The following is a 27,389-nucleotide window of genomic DNA, read 5'->3' as shown; positions in this document are numbered from 1 at the left end:
CATAAAACTTTGCGGTTATATAGATAGACATTATAACATAACAAATTAAAATTTAAAGAGATTTCAGGCAGATGAAGTCGCGGGCAACAGCTTCATAATTATTTGCATAATCCATACATCGGTTCTTATTATTGTAATTGAAGAGAACTAGGTACCTAAGAATTTTAACCATTATTTGTATTTTTGTAACAGTTTCTATTTCTGACAGTTTATTTTCGTACCTACAAGAAGGTACCATACCAATACCCACCCCCAACCCTGTATAATTACAGGTGAACTAATGTTAGTTAGGTTAACCCTTCAACCGTGTTGAACAAAACATAGTTTAGTTATCCTTCAAAGTGGGGCAACCCGATGAAATAATTTCACCCCAACCAACCCTCTACGTTTTCCATTGTCTATGCTGCCACCCCCTGACGTCACAGAGAAAATCGACCAATCCCATTTGGGTACAGTATTCGATGGCCCTTGCGAGCGTATTCACCGTCGCGCATCGTTCGACACTTTATTTTCTAAATGTTTTCGTTGATAATGAGAATGTGCGGTTTTGATATAATATTGGCTGTGAACAAGATTGTTTAAAATGATCTTCTTCGTCTCAAATTCATTGTGAATTACGTTTTAGGTTTTATTTTTAACTAATACTAGGTTGGTTTTTAAAAACTACGTGAGGGGGTGGTGCCGTGATGCCAGTACGAAAGCAAGGTGAATAATGTATTTTATTTGTAAAAATAGCTTTTTCAGCTGTTTATGGGATGTTTATTTAATCGATTTATTGTGTGCATATTGCTTATTGTCAGGGCTTTTCATGTGCGTAGAAAGTATTGTAAATATATAATAGTGGAGGGTTCTATCACAGCACCCTTCTGTTGTTTCGTATTCGTAGGTATCGATGACTATATTTAAAGTCAGTGTTGCCAGTTCAGCAATAACACAATTTCTTAACTTCAGGTACATAGGTATGTATAACTTACGTAAAGGTACTTAATTATAAAAAAGCAATCTAAATCAGAATAGAACACTCATGACGAGTTCCTTGTTATGTATCCGAGATAGTAAGTACCTACGTAGATAGTTGGTACCTACAATACCTAGTTGTATTTTTGTATCTAGTTTTGTTATAAAAAAGATCATTGTTATGACAATGTAAATCACTTTTTAAACCGGCATCAAAAAGGGGCTATTAGTTTTATCCAGGGGGATATTTCTATTTAGGCCAGAGTATTACTTTCAACATGTTTTGAGAATTCTTTACGATTTTATTTGGTTAACTTTGGAATAGTTAATTAGTAGTAATGAAAAGTTTGCCAAAATTAGATAAGCGTGTTTTGAAATATGAAATTTCAGTCGACCGATTAAATTTAGGAAAAGTCTGTCTAAGTTTTTCAAGCAATAACAATCCTACGAGGTTTAAATTTAATTTTGATTGTTTCGATAAAGCTAAGTACTTATTTGTAAAGTTTATACATAGGTCTACTTTATCCTTACGGGGTAGAAAGTTGACTAAGATTGAAAGATTACGTTCAGCTGTATGTCCTAAATGAAATAGAGATTCAAATGGTGACAGTTTGCTAGCCCATCTCCTTAAAGCAGAATCTTAAGTAAGTTCAGTACCTAGCCTTTCCCTTAATTTCATCTTTTAATTTGCACGGGAAAAGAAGCAATTGGTAGGTACATATTATAATGTCATTTTTTCGCTATCAGATTAATATGAATGAAGGAATCATGAACTAGAAGGTAAAGTTTATAGACTTATGTTTAAGTAGGTAGGTAAATGTTATAACGTCTAATATTTGTTTAAGTCGAGGAAAAGGATTGAATTTAATTAATAAAATAAGTATTTCATCAATCAACAACAACAAAATATGAGCAATTTTTTTGAGTTTTAAGAACAACATTTTATATCTTTAATTTTAGTCTATTCGTAGTTTATAAATACTTACAATAAATATATATTTGGATGAATAACAATTTATTTTTAAGTCTTAATAAAGTACAGCGTAGTGTATAATAGTGCATGTATAGAAAGTTTACGTTTTATAACATGTATTTTCTTACGAATGTACAAAAACAAAAACTTACACCACACTATCAAACTCTGACTCTATCATAAGAGAGTAAATAATCTCTGTATGTCATCTATTATTATAGGTTATTAGGTAAGGTTATAGGTTAGTATAGTAAGTATCTTTATTAGATATACATTATTTATTATCATTATCACCCACACTAAGGTTCTCTGCTTAACCCAATGATATACTGTTAATATATACTAAGAAATATTATAAAGCTGAAGAGTTTGTTTGTTTGTTTGAACGCGTTAATCTCAGGAACTACTGGTCCGAATTGAAAAATTATTTTCGCGTCGAAAGCCCATTTATCGAGTAAGGCTTTGGCTATATAACATCACGCTGCAACTATAAGGAGCAAAGAAATAATGGAAAATGTGAAAAAAAAAACTTGAGAGCTTCAATGATTCCCCTAATAACTGTTCCACGCGGACGAAGTTGCGGGCACAGCTAGTATTGTAATAAATATCAAACGAACTTATGTTTTGTTCGACGAATCTATAGTTCAAATATATATTTCATGATTATTGTTATATAGAGGCCCACCGAGCATTGGAACTGCTGGAAGACTACCACAGTAAATTGGTCAAACCACAAGATCGTCAGCTGCGACTTGCCATCGAAAGGGTCATCAGAATATTCAAATCTCGCCTGTTTCAAGCATTGCTCGGTATGTAATTTTTAATATTTATTAATTAGAGTTAAAAATATGTATCACCCCAAGTCCTTGAAAAGAAGGAAGCAACCGGGATAAACGCTAAGAGGAAGATGATGATTTGCATCTAACCATCGCCGCCATTCAGTGCGAAATTTTAAGTTAGTTAAATATTTTGGTAGTTCTACAAAATTCAAAGATAAGTACTTAAGTAACGGCTTGGTTCAACTTCAATGTCATAAAGAAACCTGTGAATTGTAAATCGTATGAACCGCAACTGTAAAAAGGCGCACCCCGAGCTCCTGACTGAAGAGATGAAGATATACTTAATCGGGATTAACGTCAAGCGGAAGAAGGCTACAGCTTAGTACAGAGATTTTCCGGAAACGAAACGTCATAATTCCAATGTTATAATCTGATAAATAAATACGACGATAGAAGGTTACAAAGAATTTTTACGTGCAAGTGAGTTGAGACTGCCATTATCATTAAATGAAATTAAATTGTTATCTTTACTGCCATGCACCGGTCTGTCTTTTCCTAAGATAATTTAATTATATAATCAGACGGGAGTAGCGGATCGAACATGTTTTGACATCTCAGTTGTCAAAGGGTTTCACCGCTAGCCAACTATAAATACACCAACTCGTGTCCACACGTCACCGGTGCTCTTGAATCTCCCTTGACCACGAACTGCTATTGTATTTGTAATCCATATTATTTTTAGATGTTGCAATTAATGACGTCGTTCGTATCTGAACTGATCTGAGTACCTATACATTAAAAACATTCCCGAAAGATTGATCGAAAATGTAAGATTGATACGAGTAATGTAAAGTAAACAATTCACACTTTACCCTGTTTGTTTATCCAGAATTGGTTTAGTATTATCGGTAGGTGTTTTTGTTTTTGTTTAATGTTTTATTCTTCTTCGATGCTTAAATTAAATACGTAAAATGTGGTGATTCTACTGGAAATCATAATAGAGAAACTCCTGCATTCGCCTACTGGTACGGCCATGTCTCGCGAAAGCCTTCGGACTTATTAGAGCTCGATGTCGAACGACAATTTGCGAGTGAGGGGCGTTACTGAGAATGTCGCTTAATGGAAAGTGGAATCCAGGCCCCGAAGAATAGTAAAGAGTGGAGAACCAAATATGATAAGCGGAAAGCATAATAGTTTCCTCTCAATAATTTCTGAAAATTATCTATCTGTTTCTACTTAGTTGGCTGTTCTGTTTAGCAATATATGGTTACAATAAATGCATAAGCACACAACTACATTCATTTCCGTAATATGTACTGGTCAGCTAGCTTAACTTTAGAGTTCACGTAGACCTTACATTGGATTAACCTTGTGTGAGCGTGCTTTGCATTATACGAGATTGCAGTGCAGCCGAGTATAATGCTTCATCAGGGCTTCACTTCATGCATTGGAGAACGTGAGATTTGTTTGGAACAGTTTAATTGTATCGATAAAAAAGAAAGAACTAACCACGTACTACGTAACTACGTACCTAATACAAATATGCTTTACAATGTGGTATTATTTCGTAACTTTATTCGGAGATTTATATGTATTTCGTTGTAATTACAAATAGTTTTTCTTGTATGTAACAGAACCTGTGAAAGACTTGTTAATGTTAAGCTTTTTCGGCTACTTGTCCTTAGTGTTTTTAACTACGTGTAAAACCATCGCTGTTTTTTCTTCTTCCTTTTTCTATTTAATTTACAATATTCGTACAAATATCAATTAAAAACAGAATTGACGCGTACGTTTGCAAACTGTGCTGCATGTGCGATGGTCCGTTTGACCCAGATCACAATATACGGGTCGCTGAGCACACCAGAGCTCGTCAATACAATTTGTGCCTAAACCTGATTGGTAATTAACAAGCAACTTTGAAACGATTGCTAAAGACAAAAGCATTCATTCTGTTTGAAAGCGCATTATTCATAAAAAACTCTCACTAAGCATACACGTCTTCGAAGTCAAAGCTTGAACTTGTCGTAAATTAACACACATATTTTATGTGTCATCATTATTATGTACAATGTATGTATGCCACTATACTTACTTTAAAAATACAACTAAAGGTTTTCGTTTATTATTATACTAAAGGGTAAACTTATTATACAAAGCCGACTTTTCTTTTGGGAAACTTCTTAGTATTATTAGGCTTATAGGTATAGTTCCATCATTATGTGAACCAGCATTGAGGTCGCCGGTCACCGTTCGATATCGATCTCAGACCCGACTCGACTCACGCGATACTTAACCTACCAGTACCAGATTAGTAGTTTAGATAAAAAGTGTATTCAACAGAACAGAGGTACTTTTAAAATTCACTCTCACACCACTTACTGCCATTTGTATGGAGAATTTTCACAAATACTTATTATTTTGTTTAAAACAAACCTGAACTCAATAATGATAATAACATAATGGTCACTTGTCCATCTTACCTAGGCTGCTTACTGATTAACGTAATCATGAGTAAATGTATACTACCTAGCTAATAATATCTAAGTAAAAACCTTCGACCCTTCAGACAGAAGTGCAGAAAGCAAATTCTACCATTGTTATTATCACTTAATGTCATTTAACCGGAACCATAATTTGTTACTATATCAACCACTACATAGCTACTCCTATGAAAATATGAAGTCAATTTAGTGTTCCTTTTTTAAATAGTTTTTCATGTTTAGGATTGCATTGATTAGAAAAATGTATGAAACTATTAGAATATTACATGAAGTAAACGTAGACCCCAAGTAAATGAAGGCATTATCAATGAGTTCATAACTTAAAGGTACAATATTATCGTGATCGATGTTTATGATTTTCTTGCAGATATCCAAGAATTCTACGAGCTTACACTTTTAGATGACACCAAATCCGTGCAGCAGAAGACTGCGGAGACAATTCGCATTGCGAATAAATGGGAAGCAGACAATGTTCGACTCCGTGAGGTTAGTTGTAAAGTTATGATAGAAAGAATAACGGAGTTCTACATAAATAGGGCATCGATAATCTGCCTCTTATTAACAAACTTAAATAACAACTCAATCAATTGTCTGGGTAACTTTAGCAATAAAACATAAATGTTTTGTAAAATAAATAAAACACTTTGAGAAGCGACTGTTAGAAAATTCAAGTTTGTCGTTCGCCTGTAATTTGTTTATGAAGCCATCACATCCGCTTCCTGCACTTTCAGGGATTTATTTATTGCTCGTTCCACAGTTACCGGGTTTTATCGATAATTTTATTTTTTGTACCTGTAAAATAAATTCCTGTATCCTGTTTAATCTAAATTCGAAGTGAGAAGGTTTTGCTTGCAAATGCAAAACGGACATAAATATTAGAAAGAAATGAGATCTTTTAGGTGAAAAATGCTTTATTATCTAGAAAATAAAAAAAAACTGTTATAATTATATAGGTATTTGAGTAGTGACGTTGAAAGGCATATATATGCCTTTCAACCTTACATATGTAACGTTTTTCAAATTGGGGACGTTTTGTGAGCGATTGGGAAGAGTACCTACTTGCCATGTGACAGAAGCAAAAGATATGCAGAGACCGTGGCATGTGGAAACATGTAGCTGTCTAGTCTCTATCTACCCCTCGGGTAGAGGCATGCCTTTACACTCAAGTATAACCAAGATTAAAAATTAATTAATTTATTGTTTATAGTATGTCTCCCTGAGAAGTAACAAAACTTTGCTTTTCAGTTACTTCCAGCTGAAGAGAGTGATTATAGAACGGTGTCCAATGCATTCCTACAGGACAATAACAGGAAAACGGAGCCTCGAAATGAATCTCCAGAATCAACACAGGTACATAATTATCGTGCACTATACTACCTACATTCAACTTATTAATTCATAAAATAATCATTATTTTTAAATTTTTACTTTAGACACATTCATTAATAACGATACAGCTTCATAATTCAAATTTTATCAGACTGAATTTTTTTCATGCAGAGTGTACTTGCGCGACGTATCGCCTCACCTTCACCCAGTGGAGATGCTGAGGAAAAGAAGGTAGACAAAACATATTATTTATAATCCTTTTACGGCCTAAATAGAATTTACATATGATTAATATAAGTATTATTTTTAAAATTTATTAATTTCTTTTAAATGTATTGATGAGAGGATTCGAATCATATTACATGGAAAAAGATATACTTATCTTTCTCTTTCATTGCATACCTTTGCTTTGCGGCGCAATGGTGAAATTCTTCTATTAAACGGAACCGAGTAATGATATTTTAAACATATCAATTAACATATATTGTACACTTGAGACCATTTTTAATTAAATACAACTTTTAAATTCTCAACTGGCAACATCTTTAGTCGAATTAAATTGCATAAAGACTACACGTGTATCGTAGGTAGGTAAGACGTACCTATGTACAATATGATTGAGCGGAAATTTAAAAATAAACCCTTTGGTTGGCTCCCCATGGAAGGACACAAAATACGCACTTGCCTTTTTAAAATTTTATTCGCGTGACTATTGTATAAAACGACATTAACATTTTTATGTTAACACGTAGTTACTGAGATTTAAATTTATGAAAATAATATTTATTTTTCCGAAAGTGCCATCTTTGGCATGTTTATAAGTGCAACATTTAGCTGCTCGCAAAGGTAAGTTTGTATAAACCGCTCAAACACAGCCGTTTCCTGTCTCTGTGTTGCTTGCGTGAGCGCGAGATAATTGTAGGTCTACGCTATAGGTATACGAGATCGTGACGAGATCCCTACGAGATATGTGTAGCGCCATCTATGAACAATACTCTGTATTAAAACCATGTTAAAATAGAATAGATCGATTGGTCGGATTTTATTTCTATTCTATTTAGATATTTTTTCTTTTTTGATGACGTGACGTCTACGATACGAAGGTGGCTGAACGCTACAATACCTTCTACAAGTGGTCGAGTCGGTAATGGCGGATGGTTGATGTTTCGCGTCTCGTAGTACTATTTATAACCTAAAATATAGTAGAAGTTTTCGGCGATATGTACGATAACGTTTCTTGGTTGTGTGGTTTGTTGCCGTTAATTTTCAGAATTGTGCCAATGACGTACGAACACTACAAAGGCTGAAAGTATCCTCGTAGATGATAATCAGTGAAATGATATTGCACACAAAATTTTGACATTCAAACTGCTGATATTTCGTATTCGTCGCAAGTAAGGCCATTTAATAAACACTAATCTATTTTTAAACGTTTAGTAATTTCTTTACACTTTGGGAACAATCTTAATTCAGGGTGAGACTAATGCAAGTTGTGAATTATTTTGCTTGTAACAATCCACTGTTACTCGCTGTTTTACTACTTTTTTTTATAAAATTGTCTAAATTGCACACTAATAACGTAACACGGACATTCTAATTAAAGTTCATCGCTTTGACATTCATACCATCCTATCATCGGACGCAAGTTGGTAACATGCCTAATACTTCGCCGTACATGTATTTACTAAACTCGCTATCAGAAAAAGGGCTCGGCTCCAATTATTACATTCATTAGATAAGGATTGCTGCAATTTTAAGCTAACATGATATTCGGCTTACACTATGGGATTACGCGGCAATAGGAAAAGAGGTCGCTTGCACCGTAAAGAGGTCACATACTTTGAACTGTTTTGGTGCAAATTAGCAATGGGTTCTAGGTAGAGAATGGTGCATGCTGAAACAACGTCAAGGTGCGGACAGTGGACATCAGTGTGTAACTAACCATGCATGCGGTGTACATAGTATAATACGGAAACCAGTTACCTAAAGGCTATGCACACCTGAACTCCAAAATGACTGAGAGAAGGAAGAAAAAAACCCACAATGGATTTCTACGGAAAGTGTCTTCCTTATTTAATCTTGATACGGTGAGTTTCTTTAAAAAATCTCAAAATCTTATTGGAACATTTAGAAGAATTTCACCAAAGCGACTGTAATAGTTGACTATACAAAACTTATTTTTATCATAATGTGCTAAGTAATTATGTTATCTCTATTTATGAGGATGTATTTGTAGGTATTTCTTTTGCCATCCTTTATTTTATTTAGTTTTTTTTGTTAATTATATAAGTTTATTAAATGTATTTTCTAGAGAGTGTATTTACTAGACTAACAACCAATACAACAAAATAATATACATACATATAATCACGTCTATATCCCTTGCCGGGTAGACAGAGCCAACAGTCTTGAAAAGACTGACAGGCCACATTCAGCTATTTGGCTTTAAGATAGAATTGAGATTCAAATAGTGACAAGTTGCTAGTCCATCGCCTAAAAGAAGAATCCCAAGTTTATAAGCCTACCCCTTGGCCCCCTTTACGACATCCATGGGAGAGAAATGAAGTGGTCCTATTCTTTTTTCTATTGGTGCCCTTTTGTAGCTTGTGTATTATTCTGACACAATGTTTACCAAATTATTAAGCAATTGATAATTATAATTTATTAACTATTGTCCTGTTACTTTTATGGCATGAAGTGTTTAAATTATTGATGCCATTAAGACCGAACTTAGTTATAAGACAGACACAATTTTAAAACAGTTCTTGTAGCAATCAATATGTCTAAAGTCTAAATATATGTTCGCAAGTTATAACAGTCCGGCCCTGAAAGGCCTTTGTATTACTGGTAACAACTACACCTAACCCAGCTTGCATCACGGTTGTAGCACTAAGTGCTTTTTCCCTAAGTCCTTTGCAATGTATGCCTTGTAATACTTAGAAGGTTTGGTAAATTTTAAGACTACGAACATATCTGTTATGTTATAGGGATTGCATACCTCATATGCAAACAACTGTAAAAACTTTGTAAAATTTTAGAAACTATAAAGTAACATATGGATATTAGAAGGCTTTGAAGCTAACAAATACAAATAAACATAATAATGAATGCCAATTTTACATTCAGAAGTAGTGCAGCATGTAAATGTAAAAACTCCCAACGATTATTTAAAATCATTACTATATCTACACAATCAAATAAACTGGCTAAGGTATTCAGAGAAATATTTATATTATGTGAAAACTACTTCAATTAACTTTATAAGCTGTTTATAACAAGGTTTATGGAAAACATTTTATTTGGAAAAGGCATATTTTTGAATTAAAATACAACTATTTTTGTGGTAAATTTCAGGTACATTCTACATCACCTGAAATGAAGCAGGTAAATGAATATTCTTTTTTTTATACTTAATTTCAGAATTTTTAAATTATATATCACATTTTTATCCTTACCGGGGTTGACAGAACTAACAGTTTGAAATGGACTAAAAGGCCATCATTCAGCTGGTTGTCTTAATAGTGGAATTGAGTAATCAGATAGTGATAGGTTGTTAGCATATAAGAAAACCCCAAGTTTATTAGCCTTTACCTCAATTGACTTTTATAACCTGCATAAAAGAGCCTTTTCTTTAATCCTTAAATGGAGTGATCCTATTTGAAGCACCTGGATAAACATGATACAGATTTTTTAAACCTCAAATTGTCTTATATAAATACTTTTATCATCTAAGTTACAGATAAACGGCATAGAGGGTGGTGGCACAGAGCACAGCCAAGAGGATGGCTACACGTACCTGTCTGTGGTGCTGTCGCGGGCGGGCGGCGCGGGGCTCGGCTTCAGCATCGCCGGGGGCTCCGACAACCCGCACGTGGCCGACGACCCCCACATCTACGTAACAAAGCTTATACCGGGCGGGGCGGCCGCCGCTAGCCAGTTACAAATCAATGACGCCATATTACAGGTATTATTGGTTATCAAGAGTGCCCTTAATCAGTGGTGTGATCATAATGTTCATACATATTATGTCATGTCTTTATGCCTTATGGGGTAAACAAAATCAACAGTCTCCTTAATCACAAGCAAATATTCTGCTGGTTGGTTTAATGATGGAATTGAGATTCAGATAGTGACAGGTTACTAGCGAATCATGTAAAAAAAAATCAAATTTTTTGCTTTAATCTTTATTGACTGTTACAATCATATAAATAACTAAATATATTTTATTAATCAGTTCTAAATATAAATTTGTATGGTTCATTGATAATGTTAACATTTTGAGTGTTTTATACAGTGGAGGGCAAAGTTCATTCATTGAAAACACCAAATATAAATATGTAATCAATATCTTGTTTGATGAGGTGAGCATCTGGATTGTGTAATTTATTAACACTATGGATTCTTTGTGCTCTGCTCAAATTAAAATACTTTCATTATTTTTAATATAATGCTTTTTCTTTCAAGGTTAATGACACAAATGTAGAAAACGTAACACATGCTGAAGCAGTTGATGCGCTGAAAAAGGCTGGAAACACTGTGAGACTGGTATGTATCAAAGTCATACAGTATTCTTATCTAAAAATCATGTATTGTCAATACTAAATGCACATAAAAAGAAAATGCATTCCAAACATTCCCTCCCTAAGACACTTTCTTTTTACAGAAAATAAAACGGCGAGCAACAGAAGACACGCTAAACATAACACAACCCACAAACAAAGAAGATGGCATTGAGATCGAGTTAGTAAAAGGGGGTTCCGGCTTGGGTTTCAGTATAGCGGGGGGGCTCGGCAACCAGCATATCCCAGGGGACAATGGGATCTACGTCACGAAGATCATGGCCGGTGGAGCCGCACATAGGGATGGAAGGCTCAAGGTTGGCGACAAACTGCTCATGGTCAAAAACACTTCTGTAAGTTTTTCCTTTGATACTTCGATTGTTATGCAGCTTCTAGGCGTTAAACTGAGTGGTTAAAGCTTTTCTTGTAAACTTATTACTTGATTTTTCCGGGCGCCTAAATTTGATTTAATGGCTATAAGTGCATCTGGAGTGTTCTGAAATAGAAAATGTGATGGAAAATGATATTGTAATATCCTAAAAACGTCAGAGAAAAGTGGTTTCTAACATAAACTGATAAAGTTAAAAGTTAGTTTGGATCATACTTTGGTGGTGGTCTTTGGCCTTTGGTTAGTTACATACATACATATGGTTACGTCTATATCCCTTGTGGGGTAGACAGAGCCAACAGTCTTAAAAAGACTGATAGTCCATGCTCAGCTATTTGGCTTAATGATAGAATTGAGATTCAAATAGTGACAGGTTTCTAGCCCATCGCCTAAAAAAATAATCCCAAGTTTGTAAGCCTATCCTTAAGTCGTCGTTTACGACATCCATAGGAAAGGAGTGGTCCTATTCTTTTTTGTACTGGTGCCGGGAACCACTCGGCACAAGTTAGTTACAATACATTAGATTGTGCTGTTCCTCCATATACAGTCTCAGGTAGACAAGTTTAAGTAATCAGGCATGATTTACTTGACACCGATTGGTTACATATGCTAACCAATGAACGTGTAGCTCACCTTAGGTATTATACTACTGAAATTGGACCTAAGTGATTCAATAACTAATTCAGACAAGTGAAATAAAATTAAGGAAATTGCTCAATGCTATTTCACTTGACTGAATTATTTAGGTTGTCTGAATTTTATCAATTTTATATTCATATATTTTTTAAAAACATATTCTAAAATTCTATTGCACACAGAAACTTAATCAAATTAAAATTTAGACGGATTTCGTGTCCTCCCCAAGGGGCGATCGAAAAAGACGATGATTCTATAAATACCATCTAATTCCTAAGGCCGAATTCCATAGCAAACACACAGAATTTGTTCTCAATAAGACTTGGTGTCATTGACTATGTAATATGGTAATGACAAGGAATTTTTAGCGGTATGTGGGATGCCATGATGCGTACGAGACATTGCCCTTGACCAACTTATTTGTATTGTTGTGTGTACATGTCATACTGTGAGTTGCATGATGTTATGATTACATAAACCTATGGCTAATTAGGAAATGTTTATTTATTTTTGTACTTATGTTACGAAATATTTATATTGATGTACTTAGCTTTTGTTTAGCTAGAAGTTGAATAGGACTTATTTGTATTTGTACATCTCACCTAAATACAATGCTCGAGCCTCTTTGGCCAAATTGTAATATGTTTTAGTAAAACATTATTTTAATATCATCCACCTAGTCCTGTGTACATTCTCATTTTTTGGATAGCACCCCTGGGCCCGTCTTTCACTACAATACCGAATAAAGTCAAGTTTTTACGTGATGCAACTCCCGTTAAATAGCTTTAAAATAACCCGGACTAGACTCTAGGCTGGGCTGATAATATTGTTCTAATACTTACTCTTATATTGGTGGTATGCGTTTTGTGGTGTGACACATCTTGTCTAATCCTAGGTTTTTAGTTCATATTTTTGTTTGTATTCTGATTTGATTTGCCATATTCAATAATTATTTGTATTTATTGCTTACCACATAAGAAGAGCGGGTTCTCCAAACACAAGTATTTATACTTAAATGGAGATCCCATTCTAAACGAGATACTGTAAAGGAGTTAAATAAATAAACTTTTCATTTTCATTTTCATTTTTCCGTCTGACATACGTTTTTGTTATCAATTTTGGACGTCTGACACACGTTGAAGGGGATCCTAACCCATATTGGGTTATGGCAAAAACTGGTTTAGATGAATGCGTCTATTCTCTTAAGTCGTCTTTTGCTGCGTCCATAATAAAGAAATGGCATAGTCCTATTCTAAATAATTAATGTTTTATCTGTTGTTTCATAGCGTGGTGATGTGGACCTTGAGAACGTGACCCATGAAGACGCCGTGAGTGCGTTAAAGGCTACCGGAGAAAGAGTGGTTCTAGTGCTGGTGCCGGGACCCAGGCATCCGCAGCCTTCCAGGCCTACCACACGTGAGTTTTTTTGTCAAAAACCCAAATTGCTAAGAAAAAGAAACCACTCTATCAGCTGAATTTCAAAATTTCAAAAATCGTAAGTACTATGACTTAAGACTGTGCTTCAAAATTACTCAAAGATCTGATAGATAAATCTTTTATCAATAACTACTTTGTGCCTTATTGGTAAGAACACTTTAATGAACCGCTTGTGTCGTGTATTTTTCTCAACGTGACTGGTTGTTAATTATAATTAAATAAATAATATTTTAAAAATGACAGCCTCGAGCACCGCCAATTCAGTGCGGCGAGAAGACGCCCCCGACGGCGCGGACGAGCCGACGCGGGTGGTGGAGCTGGAGAAGGGCGCGTCGGGGCTCGGCTTCAACATCGTGGGCGGCGAGGACGGCCACGGCATCTACGTGTCCTTCCTGCTGGCCGGCGGGCCCGCCGAGCGCTCCGCGGCGCTCCGGCGCGGCGACCGGCTGCTGGCCGTCAACGACGTGGACATCACGCACGCGACGCATGAACAAGCTGCCAAGGCACTGAAGGTAATTTGGTTCCAACTGGTCTTGTATGTTTATTTATGCTTTGACTGTTCAAGTAGGCAGTGTCCGCTCGCGTATCAAGCGGCGACGTTGTAAATCAGTATTTTTTATGGCAGTCTCTTTAGTTCTGATTGGGGCTATTGCTCTGCTGACGGAGAACTAGGGGTCTGCCTAAGATGAGTGGGCATGCTAGATAATTTTACATAACAACTTCTATCTGCCATCCACGACATTATTTACAGGGCGCATAAAACCCAGCATGGATCATGTTCAAACATCCATTTGCCTGCATGTGCAGTTTTTCTCACAATGTATTAGTTATCTACTACTATCTGCTGCTTAAGAGTCATTTGCCTTATGTATTTAATTTGTCATTACAGAGCACCGGGCAACAAGTAAAACTGACTGTGGTGTATCGGCCACAAGAATACAACAAATTCGAGGCTCGAATCAATGAGCTCAAACAGCACCACACACTTCTGAGGACGTCTCAAAAGAGGTCTTTGTATGTGAGGTTAGTATCTCGCAAATTGGCCGTATGATGGCTATTAATTATTGATTATTATTATGAAGACATCTGTGACTTAGGTTAAAAAGTCCGTTTAGCTGATTACCTATATTGATTTACATACATATAATCCCGTCCATATTCCTTGTGGGGGTAGACAAATCCAAAAGAAAAGACTGAAAGGCCATTCTTTGATTCTTTTAATTGACCAATTTATCTTTTCATTGAAGATCTCAATCACTAATGTTCAAATAATGCCTATTCATTCTTGCCTTCTAGTTTGTATCGGTTATGGAGACGCTTGGACATGTTGAGTGATTCGTAAAATGAAAGATTTCACATTTATATTGACTGATTTGAGCAATAAAATCATTATTTGGTAAAAGCAGTCAAGTGGCCCCAGGAGATACATAACCGTATCAGTATCTGCTAGACCCAACTCTACCAAAGAGTTTATTGCTCGTACTTTTTCACGCAGATTCAGGTGCTTCTTCTATTATGTTGTGTTCATTAGTTTTAATTTATTTGAAATTAATTACAGAGCATTGTTCGACTATGACCCAGCGAAGGACGATGGCTTGCCGTCCAGAGGGCTGCCATTCCGGTACGGAGACATATTGCATGTCACCAACGCCTCAGATGACGAATGGTGGCAGGCCAGGTAATATATATTACAAGAGTATTTTAATTTCTTAGTCACAACATTCGAAGCCATCGAATTCCTGTCAAGTCATAAATAGATGGAACTTTTCTTGGGTCATCTCATAAAAAAGTCTTGAACTTTGGGCCCATATTACGAAAATCATTTATAACGTATCTAGCTCAAACTAACTTGAAATTCCCAATTGTCCACAAGGGGACAAAAGTGATGCTAAAAAACGGGAACAAACAGATTCTTTTTTAATTCACATATCAACTATTATGCAATCATCAAACCAAGTCCTGAATTTTCTGTTATATTCTTACACCAACCATTAAGGCTACCAAGATTATTATTGAATTAATGCTCATAATATCGAATTTTTTTAAGAATACATTGCATAAATATTTTCAGAAGGTTAGACAATACCGACCCGGACGCGATTGGTATAATTCCTTCGAAACGGCGCTGGGAACGCAAACAGCGGGCACGGGACAGACAAGTCAAGTTCCAGGGACAAGGAACACCAGTCAGCGCGGTAAATACAACTTTATTTATACTTTAAACTGCTAATGTATAGTTGTAACTTTATACTGCTGAAATTAGCCTTTCGGTCTTGTTAAGACAAAGGCGTGATTATACCTGTGTATGTAGCCTGCTAGTAGGAAATAAAACTGCAGTGAAGCGGAAATACAGTTGACAGCATAACATCAAAGGGTTGATACATTCACTGAGCACATTCATTCCACCCAAATTTTATTGCGAATCACTGATGCTTAACTATCAGAGAGGGTTACTGCCATCCGCTATATGTACAATGCAATGTTAAAAAATACATAAAGGTGTATTGATATTAAAATAAAAACATGAGTCCAATTAATCATCATCGTTCTGGCGTTTGTGGCGGTTGCGCTTGTTTTTTTTTGTTGGAAAAAGGAAAAGGTAATTTGTCTCTTGGAAAAAAAAAGACTTATGATTTTTCATGTATTTATCGCCGCTTACAGAGTCAGTCGACCCTTGAGAGACAAAAGAAGAAGACGTTGTCATTCAGCAGGAAATTCCCATTCATGAAGAGTCGAGAGGACGGCAAATCTGAAGACGGTTCGGATCAAGAACGTAAGTTTTTGGAACTTTATCGAAGGAATTTCGTCCAGAAATATTTATAAAAATTTAGGGCTCCTTTCTTTCTACGGGTTTATTTGTTTGTAAATAAAAGACCTTATAGACAGACAAAAAAAATATATATTAAAGGCTTATGGGATTCACTGTAATAAATGCACCATAAATACAACTAAGTATGTACCACAATAAATATGGGAATCATTTAAAACAATTTCAGTCTAACAATCGTAATAATGAGCTTTAATTTCGTGCACATTAAACGCTAAATGTTACTAATTTATTGACAAGATTGTGTATTTTACATTTATAAAGAAAAATATATTAATTTCTTTTTTGTACTAGAGTATAATGTAATAAATGTATTATTTACTTTTTTAAATTTATACCACAGAATATATTTTACATATATGCAACGTTAGATAAGGAAACATAAATTTTAACAAGTTTATCCAACGTTGTTTCCGTGGTAATACGTTAACAATTTTGTTCCAGCTTTCATGCTTTGCTACACGCAGGAGGACGCAAACGCGGACGGTAAGTGCTCTATATATATACATACCTATATATTTACTACATTCGCTATTTCGCTGTTTGTATGTAGGTCATTACATTGCGTTTTTCTTTTATGCGGCCGCCAATAACCACAATTTTAGGTTATATATGAAGCTATACGCTTTTTTAACCACTGTTTTATAATATTTGAAATCATTGGGAAGTGTATAACGCTATATTAATGAATATTAAATGTAATATTTGTTTTTAGCGAACATAAAAAGGCCTGGTTTATTTTTTATAAACGTTATGTTTATTATTCGAGTGTGATCAAAAGTTATTCGAAAAAATTTAAATATCATTGGCCTTAATTTTTTAGCCAATCATAAATAACCAATATAAAGTTCTAATCTTTAATTGGTTTATAAAGTCATTCAATACAGAAAACTTTTAATTTGCCATGTTTGTGTGTAACTTTTAGACTGAAGCAGCTGAAGTTTTTTGTTGTAATACTAAAAATAAACTTATTATATATTTATATAAGTTATGCTCAGACATAATAATGTAATGCATGGATACTGACTAAAGCGATGAAATATGTAAGAGACAATTTCAAATTTGTATCTTGTTGCTAAATAGGATTCGTTTATAATAAAACCACAAAACTGATACATATAAGTACTTCATTATTTTCTTTTAATTTTTGTTATTTTTTGTATTATCTTCAGCCCTGGAAAAAAATTCTGTGACTGATATTCGTATATGTAGTTTAATCATATTGGCTGGAGTTTATCTGTATCTAAACCAAAATTTATCTAAAGAATACTGTACTAAGTTACAATTAAAAATTATTTCAATTTAAAGTTGCAATTGTCTTAAATACAGGAAACTTTAAATATCTTTAGATAAAGTTATTAATGTTGTTACGTAATTCGAAATTATAACCGGATACGTGTGAGTAAAACGCTTGTAGTGTATATGGAGACGCATGGTGGTGCCTAAACAATAGGTTTGGGAAGCATTCGCCATATGTTCCCCTCGCTTGGAATATGACGTGACGAATCGGCGGAAAGCTATGTACTCATTACCTTTGTGTGTTAGATAGCCTTTATTTTCATATCGAGAGCTCTTGCCATGCAACTATGTTTATTGTAGTAACTTTTCTAGGTAACGTTAGAGGAGGAATATCATTAATTAAATTAGAATAAAGATTTTTTTGTTCATTCAGGTCTGTTATCCCAACACAGATGCAGTTCAGGTTAATATCACATTAATATTTGAAACTAAAAATGGTAGTGCAAAATTTAATTGGCAAATTTTTGTTTCCAAAATTAATAACAAAAACGTATTTTCATGGCAAGCAATATCAGCTTAGAGACAAGAGTTGATGTCCATGTGTAGTAAATGTTGATCCAAGAATGGTCGCAGCGAGCACACGGATTGGTTTGAGACACGTTCGGCCGCCGTCCAGTGCTTCTAGTTGCCTTACCGGAGACGACATTGTTACAATAACATTCATAAATAACGTATTTTTATTTGCTCTTTCTGTTATCAAATGCTACTCATGAATTTGTACTAAGCTCTTATGATACATTCAAATGTGACTGCAAAATCCATCGGCGATTCTTCTCCCCCTTTAAAACTGGCTTCAGTCACTTAGCGGTTTCCCATTCCAGTCCCGTGTCCGTGGTGCGGACATTTCATTTTGCCGACTTTATAATAAATTGTGTAACGTTAATTTTTCTACGTGTAGGGGAAATCTTGTATCGAGTGGAACTTCCCATGATGGAGGAGATAACGCTCATATATCTCGAGGACGAGAGTAAGTTTTGGGAGTGAGGCGTAGCTTGCGAGTGCCGTAGCCGATACCTTACCTCCCGCATTCTGGTTATGATCATCAATTAGAAATGTAGTTTTCATTTCAATAACACTCCAGTTTTTTTTTTTTTTATTATTTGTCATACTTTCTTTATGTTCAGTTGTTTTAATCATACAACGCGATGATTCTAATAAGCCTCTCCGCACTCGAAACTTATCATCGAGCTCACGCTCACGAAATGTTTGGATCATGTTTGAAAATGAGTCGCTCGGCCGCGCGTCGCCGTGCGGGACGCGGCGACGAGCTGCGATAGGCAATGCGTGGAGGGGCGCGGGCCACTGGAAGCACACGAGGACACTAGAACAGCCTCTTTACACTACGCTGACGTTGACGCTTCTGTCCTTGGAGACAGTGGTTACGCGGGACCTGGCTGTACAATATATTATTCAATTAATGAAGACTTTCAAGTATTTGTGCTAAGTTGACGGTAGCACAAAATGTTCTATCACGGCGCTCGAAATCTGAACTATTACCAAGGACAGCAGCGCCCTCATTAAAATTGTGTTAACGTCAAACCGCGGCATTTAGCGTGTTGAAACTATTTACGTTGACCACATCATACTGAAACAGATAACACTGTTTTTTAAACGTTATTACTACCTATAAAATTTAGGTACAAGGTTTTATCCCGCGTAGACCACTGCCGCCAAGAACTCTGGCGCCGCGCATGACCGCAGACGCACGCGTTCCGCGCGCTTCGCCTTGTTACCGCCACCAGCATGACGAAGTACGATTCGATATCACGACATACCTCATTCGAGCTTGTTTTCAGAAGGCTGTACTGGTTTATTTTTTAGAGTTCCGCTTCACAGGTTTAGGGCGCTGTAATTATTTTAATAGCCTAGATGCTGACATATTGTTGTATCACGATGTGTATATTTGCTTATTGTTATACATATGCAAGAAATATAGGTATTTTGTCAAATGATTAGTCAGAATTAACTTGAACATTAACAGTTAGATCACCCCTTTATTTTTGTTTCAATTAATCAAGATCTATATTAATTCTGGCTATGATTGTTTACGAAATGTTTTAAATTTTATTTCACGTCGTCGTAGGAGCATGTTACTAAATAAAGCCAATTCTTAGACAGGTTGAGCACCCGTAGGCTGTAGGTTTAATCGCAGTTTTTATTTAAAATAAGTATTATAAATGAAATGCTTTGATTCAACATTGAAACTTAAGGTCATAAGAAAGGCTGACATTTAGAGTGCCTTGATTTAGATACCTATTATTTAGGCCTACGGAATAAACCTGAGAAATAAATGTTTTTCAAATTTGCATTTTGAGTAAAATTTAGGACATTAGTTATATTATAGAATTGTGATAGACAGACAATGTCAACTGTCAGGGGACGCATCACCGAAGGTAAATTTCAGCACATTGCCACTATAGGTGTTGCACGCTATTTAGTACGCACGCAAAGCACGGTTATCAATGGATTTCATCATAAGTTGTATTTACATTATAAATTTAATGTTATACATTATGTCCTTTTGATTCAAATCATTTCCAAACCATGAAATGATAGTTACATTGTGAATAAATCACGTTAGTTTTCGATGATAGTCACTGAATTCATTGCATTAGTGTTCCGTATGACTGTTTGTTGATAGATTTTCAATTGTTTCGGTTTTTCAGGTCAAGATGAGACTGTGTTGTCGTATGAGACGGTACAACAATTGACCATCAACTACACCCGACCTGTCATTATCCTCGGACCGCTGAAAGACAGAATAAACGACGACCTGATATCCGAATTCCCGGATAAGTTCGGCAGCTGCGTACCCCGTGAGTAAAGATTGTAAATTTTGATGGTTTTTCATTTGTGTCGTGATATGTAGTTTAGTATTAAATTTGAACGTTATGTGTAAATTGTCATATTAAGTCCTTTTTTAGGCGTTGTTGAATTTAAAGTTCAATTTTGATGTGGATAAAACGAGTTAAGTCTCAGATGTCACAACGATTGTTTCACCAAATTCCATCACCGCATGATTTTATTAAATTAAAAAGAACTAAATAAGTTTTATTTGTAAGTTTAAACTAGTAAATAAAGTAAAAATGAATATGTATTTAGACACGACTCGACCTCGACGCGACTACGAAGTCGACGGGCGTGACTACCACTTCGTGGCGAGTCGCGAACAAATGGAGAAGGACATTCAGAACCATCTCTTCATTGAAGCTGGACAATATAACGAGAATTTGTACGGCACATCCGTCGCTTCAGTGCGGGAAGTCGCAGAGAAGGTAAATTACACTTTATCGCAAATATGAAAAGTTACATGGGCATGATAGAAAAGCAAAATTATACAATCTAGTATGAAATAAGATATTACTCAATTATCAATTCCTTCACGTTATAACATTGAATTAGCGTTCGTTTTTATTAGATTACTTAAGGATTTTATTAAATCTAATAGTAGGTTACTTCTAAATTTTCAGGGCAAACATTGCATTTTGGACGTGAGTGGAAACGCCATCAAAAGGTTACAGGTGGCGCAGCTTTACCCGATTGCCATATTTATCAAACCAAAGAGCGTAGAATCTATTATGTAAGTATTGCCATTGTTATATATACATATTTCATTTTCGCTTCGCCCAGTACTAAACGTACCTTTATTAATTTATATAAAAAATGCGTAATTTTGTTTTAAGTAGTTCTTACTTTATTCTAACCACGTCGGAAGAATGTTATTAAAAGAAGATTGTTTGTAATTAATTTTTAAACATTTTAGGGAAATGAATAAGCGAATGACTGAAGAACAAGCAAAGAAAACATACGAACGAGCATTGAAAATGGAGCAAGAGTTTGCCGAATATTTCACCGGTAAGTCAATCTCAATATAATATTTTTGTAACTAATTATTTAAAAATTTTGAATCTTCTCTATTTTGTTACACGAACTCGACATCACATTATTCTTTATTTGAGATCTTTCATTTGATTCACTTTAGTTTCAATACGAAATGGTCTAGTCATTTATTGTTCCTTCATTATTTGATTCTGTATATAAAATAAAAATGTTTGTCGTTCCGTAGCCGTGGTGACGGGCGACACTCCGGAAGAGATCTACGCGAAAGTGAAGGCCGTGATCACGGCGGAGAGCGGGCCCGCCGTGTGGGTGCCGCGCCGCGACCCGCTGTGAGCGCCTGCCGGTACTCATGTAGCCCGGTGCCCGCCGGTCATTTACAATATTTATGAGAGAATACCGCTTTTGTAGCGGTGAGTCGAAGTTATTTCAGGGGATATACTCGATTAATTGTCTTTATGTTCTCGATAAATTATCTTACGTTACTCAAATATGTTGGTCTTTTTATTGATATAGTTTCATTAATTCACCAAAAGAATCCTTTCACCGGAAACTTTTAACTTTAACGAGACGTCTCAAATTCTCACTTGACGGGGTCAGCTTTTCTCCCTTTATGAAAAAAGATTTCCTATATTCTTTTATCGAAAATATCGTCTGAAATCATCTCGACTCACAATACATAAAATTATTGTTACATGTTAAACATTAGCCAATCACAGCAAAATAATGAATACTTATTTTGGATTGGTTGATGAGATGTCAAATTGTGAAGAACGACTCCCTTTGCACCGCATTTTATCTATTTTATTTTTACGGTTGAGATTGCTCTTATAATTTTAGTATTAAACTAAAAGTGTGAAATACCTATATGTACTACTCTGTCAAGAAAGTAGCAGGAAAAGATCAATAATACACAAACTGTTTGTTATTCATCCAAATTTATTTTATCACCTTCAAAATATGCTCCTTTAGAAACGATACACTTACGCCAACGAATAATCCAATCATCAAAACATTTTTTAAACGCTGTTTCCGGAATTGAGGTCAGTTCTCGCCGCGAATTCTCTTTTATGTCTTCTACCGATTGAAAACGGGTGCCACGAAGTGGTAATTTGAGTTTAGGAAAAAGAAAAAAGTCGGCTGGAGCCATATCTGGTGAATATGGTGGTTGCTCGATGGTATTTGTTGAGTGTTTGGTTAAAAATTCGTTCACAATGATGGCCTTGTGCGAAGGTGCATTATCATGGTGCAAAATCCAAGAATTTTCTTTCCACAAATCTGGCCTTTTTCGTCGGATTTGCTCTCTTAAACGCCGCATAACACTCAAATAATATTCCTTATTTACCGTTTGACCTTCCGGCAAGAATTCCGAGTGCACAACACCGCGATAGTCAAAGAAAACAGTCAACATGACTTTGACTTTTGAACGACTTTGGCGTGGTTTTTTCGGTTTCGGTTCAGTTGGAAGGCGCCACTCCGAAGCTTGTTGACTAGTTTGCATGTCAAACTCGTAAACCCACGTCTCGTCACCAGTAACAATGCGTTTCATGAATGTTGGGTCGGAATTGACTCGTTCTAGCATGTCCTCAGCGACTCTCATGCGATTGAGTTTTTGAAAAAAATTCAGGTCTTTTGGGACTAGCCGAGCGGCAACATGTTTCATACCCAAATTATTAGTTAAATTGGTACGGATCGACTCGTGAGATACAGAAAGTTCGGTGGCTATCTCTCTCAAAGTTGAATGAGGATTTTCAGTCACTATTTCCTTCACTTTTGCGATGTTAACTTCAGTTGCAGACGTTGATGGCCTACCAGAGCGAGGCAAATCTTCCATCACATCTCGACCGCTTTTGAACGCTTTGTACCACTCATAAGCACGAGTTTTTGATAAAGTCGATTCACCGTAAGCCTTCTGTAACATTTTCAGTGACTCCGAACACGATATTCCATTGGCAATGCAAAATTTAAGACAAACTCTTTGTTCGATGTTTTTATCCATTATGAAATTAGCAATACACACTAGATATGATATAACTAAAAATAGCACTGTATTTAATGTAAACAACAGATGCAACTCAAACTCCGCGCCAAAATGGAAAACAGTTGTGCCAATCTAACAACAACAAAAAAAAACAAAAATTTGAATTTGGAACCATAAATAAATAATCCATTCCCGATACTTTTCTGACTGAATGTATATCGGTTGCTAGCGGCATCCGGCGGGCAACGTGTTTTTATTGTTAATGTAGAAACATACGACTATTATCTGACCCGTGACTTTTACTATAGAGAATTCACGAACGTTGACAAGGCATATCTATAGCTCTAAGCTGAGGTTCACCGCAGCGTAAGAGAGAGATGGGTCATAAGACATGTTCGTGAATAAGGGTACAGGTAAAGTCTCGGGGAGGTTAGCAGAAAAGATTCATATCAAGTGTCCGGGTTAGATATTTGTGTCGTGCATACCTTAGTGCCTCGAGTCCGCTCATGCGACTGCCCTGTTCGTTCTCGTTCGTGTATGCGTTTTCACTTGTCAAATGTCTGGTGTAGAATAGCTTGATCGGATAAGCATTTACCTAAATTTTTTAATAAAAGTTGTCTAAAATAATATATGAATTTATTCTGTGGGTCTATTCAGAAACGTTGACAAGGCATATGTTTTATGTTCCCTCTTACTCTGTCTTGGGTTAACCTCAATTACAGAAATAGAGAGATGATAGGACATTATGTCTTAATGAATAGACCCGCTGTTTGTCCAAGTTATCTTAATATGAAAAGCAGGTACCTATGAGAGCTAAAGAAGTTATCACTGTACGTGTTTAGTATGCCAGTTGTAACACAGTGTGTAAAGTACAAGTACATTTTAATTTGATGCTAGTTAAAACAAACGAAACGCGTTTGTTTGATTATTGGAGAACGTTCCTCATATTCTACAAAAAACAGATCTATTTACTAAGTGAAAATGCACAATATGTAAACATTTTTGATGTCTGTCTTTTACTAAACCTCGTTAAACTATCACAAACAAAAGTTTATGTATTTTTTCAAGATAACTGCATCGATATTCATATAGTTATATTCTATCGATTTTGATTATCTCCACTGAACATTGAACAATTTTTATGTTTACTTTATTTTTATATTTGACTAAAATCGGTATTAAATGAATATCGATGTAAGGTTATTCTACTTATAGTTTCGAGAACGAAAGTATATCCAGTGCCATAACTACGATTGTGCCAGCGGTGCCTAGATACAAAAATTATTTTTTATTTGCCGCCTTTACCAAGGACACGCGCATAAACCGCTAGTTACGGTACTGTGACTATCATAATTATGTGTTTCGGTCACAAATAAGAGTAGTGAGTGACAGACGTTAGCGTCTCCCGATAGCAATAAATCCTAGTAGAGCGACGCGTGGTCTTGAACTTACTGAAGCATTTTATGTAATAGCGTTGAATACTGTGGTTGATGTCATCTGGGCATCTGTTGTCCAAATGCCCGCGTACAAGATTTATCAAATACTCCGCGTAAGTATGCAAGGAATTCGGCGCTAGTGCAGTCGTAAGCTAAGCAATACGATCGACGTCGCTTCCGACGCGACGCTCTGCGCTTAGATAGTCATTTATTTAAATCGTGTCTATATAGGTTCAGTCTGATTTAACATCGCTTGTTAGAAATCAAATCAGATTTCATTTAGCATAATAAATTATTTAAACTTCTAACTTAATGTAAATTTTAACTAACGCGTAAATTGTTGAGCAGGGCGCTATTGTTACATAGTTAGCATTCACAGTAGAACACGCTTATGTTTAACGTGCAAGCAACTAGCGGCCATGTTTCGCCGAACGCTATGTGTACATGAAATTGTTAATTTAATTATTTAATAAAACATTTTATCGTGCTTCAATTAACTATGTAAATTGTATAATAAATAAAAATTAAAAACGATATTACGCAATATATTAATTTTTACTAAGGTTGCTAGAACGTTTTGAATCTTCATCATCGTTAAGAGTTTAATAATAATGCAGATAGTTATTATATGAGACGATTACGGCGCACCGGTGATGTTGAAATGCTGTACTTATATCTAGTTGTATACATATGACGCTGTGTAGTCGAACCCACCTCACGCATGGCTAGGATAAGTCTTCGTAATCAGAATTATTTGCTCAAGCAGCAATCTGTAACCATTGAATCTCATGACATGCACACCTGAACCCTTGACACACTAGACGAGGTGCAAAGTTGTTTGTTGATCATTTTTATAGTAAGCAATTGTGTTATATGGTGTGAAATGTCTCACCAATTAAATAGTGTTTGACATTTATTTATTGAGAATTTTATTTTCTTACGGAAATAGAGTGCCCATCTGCAAATATGGCGCTAAACACAAACGGCCACATGTGACATTCTATTATTCAACATATTTAATTTACGACATTTTAGTGACGAATTTACAATTGATTGATACAAGATATTAACATGTAAAGAATCTTTTCGAATACTTTTTATTATGTACAGTACAGGTATTATTATAATATATTCTTGTGTACTTAATTATTGATTTGATACAGTATATGTATAAGGGTTTTATTACAGCATGACGAATAGGTAAATTGATTTGGGCCTTTGGGGAATCATAACCATAACACTATTTTCATTTTGAATGGGGTACCAAAGATATTAATCATTAAATAACACGATTGTCTTGGTCATATTAAAATTGTTTAAAATGTGCTGGTTTTGATTCACTCAAAACTTTGTTTTATGTAAATAATCAACATATTTTTTTAATTTATTCTACATTGATGTAATAACATTATTTTAAATATGAGAATGTTTTATTTTAAAAGCTATTTATTTTATGATTAAGTAGGTATTCTTATGTAATTAACATGTGTGTTAATCTGTGTAAAGTATTTTAGTGTAATTATGTCTTTTTAATCTCTAGTTAACATAACACGTTTATTATTGGACAACCATATTTGCAGATGTACAATGTTTATGAGTTAGTGATGTTCAATAGAATAGTTTTAATAAAATTATTTACGTTGAAAATTCAATTGTTGTTTGTATAACTCCCCCTTATCCTGTTAACTCTGACCCGCCGGGATCGGGCAGATTTTCTGAATCAATTCAAATGAATTGTATTTAGTTATTGTTGTTATGATTTACCTGTATAACATACTAAGCTTTCGCCCGGGGCTTGGCTTTGTAGCGCGATTATTCAGCTCGACCACCACCAATGGTAAGATCTTCCGCTAGGCCAGGCTAGGTGTTATGCCTGGGGAACCGCGGCTACGACAATGTTGAATCGAAATAGTTTGCATCTCATCTCATCACATTTTACCTATGCGAGCTACATTGGTTCAGCGGTGGACGATCAGTCAGGAAAGCCTAATAAACTTATAATTCTTCTTTTAGGCGATGGAATACCAACCTGTCCACTTGAGATTCAAATATCTCGATTCCATCATCATATGCGAAAGTTTGTAAGGATATGAAAAATCTGCTTGACAGATGTTAATGAAATTTTTGGGTACAGGCAGTCCTCGTACTTACGGCATGTTAGGTTCTCGAAATATGCGACGTAAAGCGAAACGACGTAAGTCGAGATATATTTTTCCATGTAAAACTCAAGGGTCAGGTTCCACACGGACTCAAAATAATCAAAAAATTGCATTTATAACAAAAGATATACACACTTTATTATCAAAAGTAAATTCTTAAAATAATATATGTACTTATGAAATTGTTTGTTATTTATGTTGCAATGTGTTGATGATACCTACTCAGCGCCGTGGTTTGAATAATAGCCAAACTTAGAGGAACCCGTCGCAGAGTTTGATTTTGAATCCAAG

General features: G+C 35.4%; 1 protein-coding gene across 5 annotated transcripts; it reads left to right on the top strand.

The window, feature by feature from the left end:
- The first annotated feature begins 7,622 nt into the window (after positions 1-7,622).
- LOC106132407 (disks large 1 tumor suppressor protein) lies at positions 7,623-26,591 on the top strand. 5 transcript variants are annotated; one of them, XM_013331812.2, is made up of 18 exons: positions 7,623-7,933; positions 8,417-8,626; positions 9,894-9,923; positions 10,279-10,503; positions 11,004-11,084; positions 11,203-11,451; positions 13,409-13,538; positions 13,803-14,071; positions 14,449-14,582; positions 15,118-15,237; positions 15,631-15,754; positions 16,221-16,332; positions 16,831-16,872; positions 20,352-20,501; positions 20,788-20,960; positions 21,156-21,265; positions 21,449-21,540; positions 21,752-26,591. In XM_013331812.2, the coding sequence occupies exons 2-18, from the start codon at positions 8,552-8,554 to the stop codon at positions 21,856-21,858; spliced, it is 2,223 nt and encodes a 740-aa protein (XP_013187266.1). In that variant the 5' UTR covers positions 7,623-7,933; positions 8,417-8,551; the 3' UTR covers positions 21,859-26,591. The 5 variants fall into 5 exon arrangements, with proteins under 5 accessions (XP_013187266.1, XP_013187264.1, XP_060803936.1 ...); XM_013331810.2 differs by having other exon boundaries at positions 7,624-7,933; positions 10,273-10,503; XM_060947953.1 differs by having other exon boundaries at positions 7,624-8,013; positions 10,273-10,503.
- The last annotated feature ends 798 nt before the right edge of the window (positions 26,592-27,389 follow it).

Source organism: Amyelois transitella, chromosome 14 (genome assembly GCF_032362555.1).
Source record: "Amyelois transitella isolate CPQ chromosome 14, ilAmyTran1.1, whole genome shotgun sequence".
Classification (NCBI taxonomy): Eukaryota; Metazoa; Arthropoda; class Insecta; order Lepidoptera; family Pyralidae; genus Amyelois; species Amyelois transitella.
The sequence above is the reverse complement of the archived record's forward strand: the minus strand, read 5'-3'. Positions and strand labels throughout refer to the sequence as shown.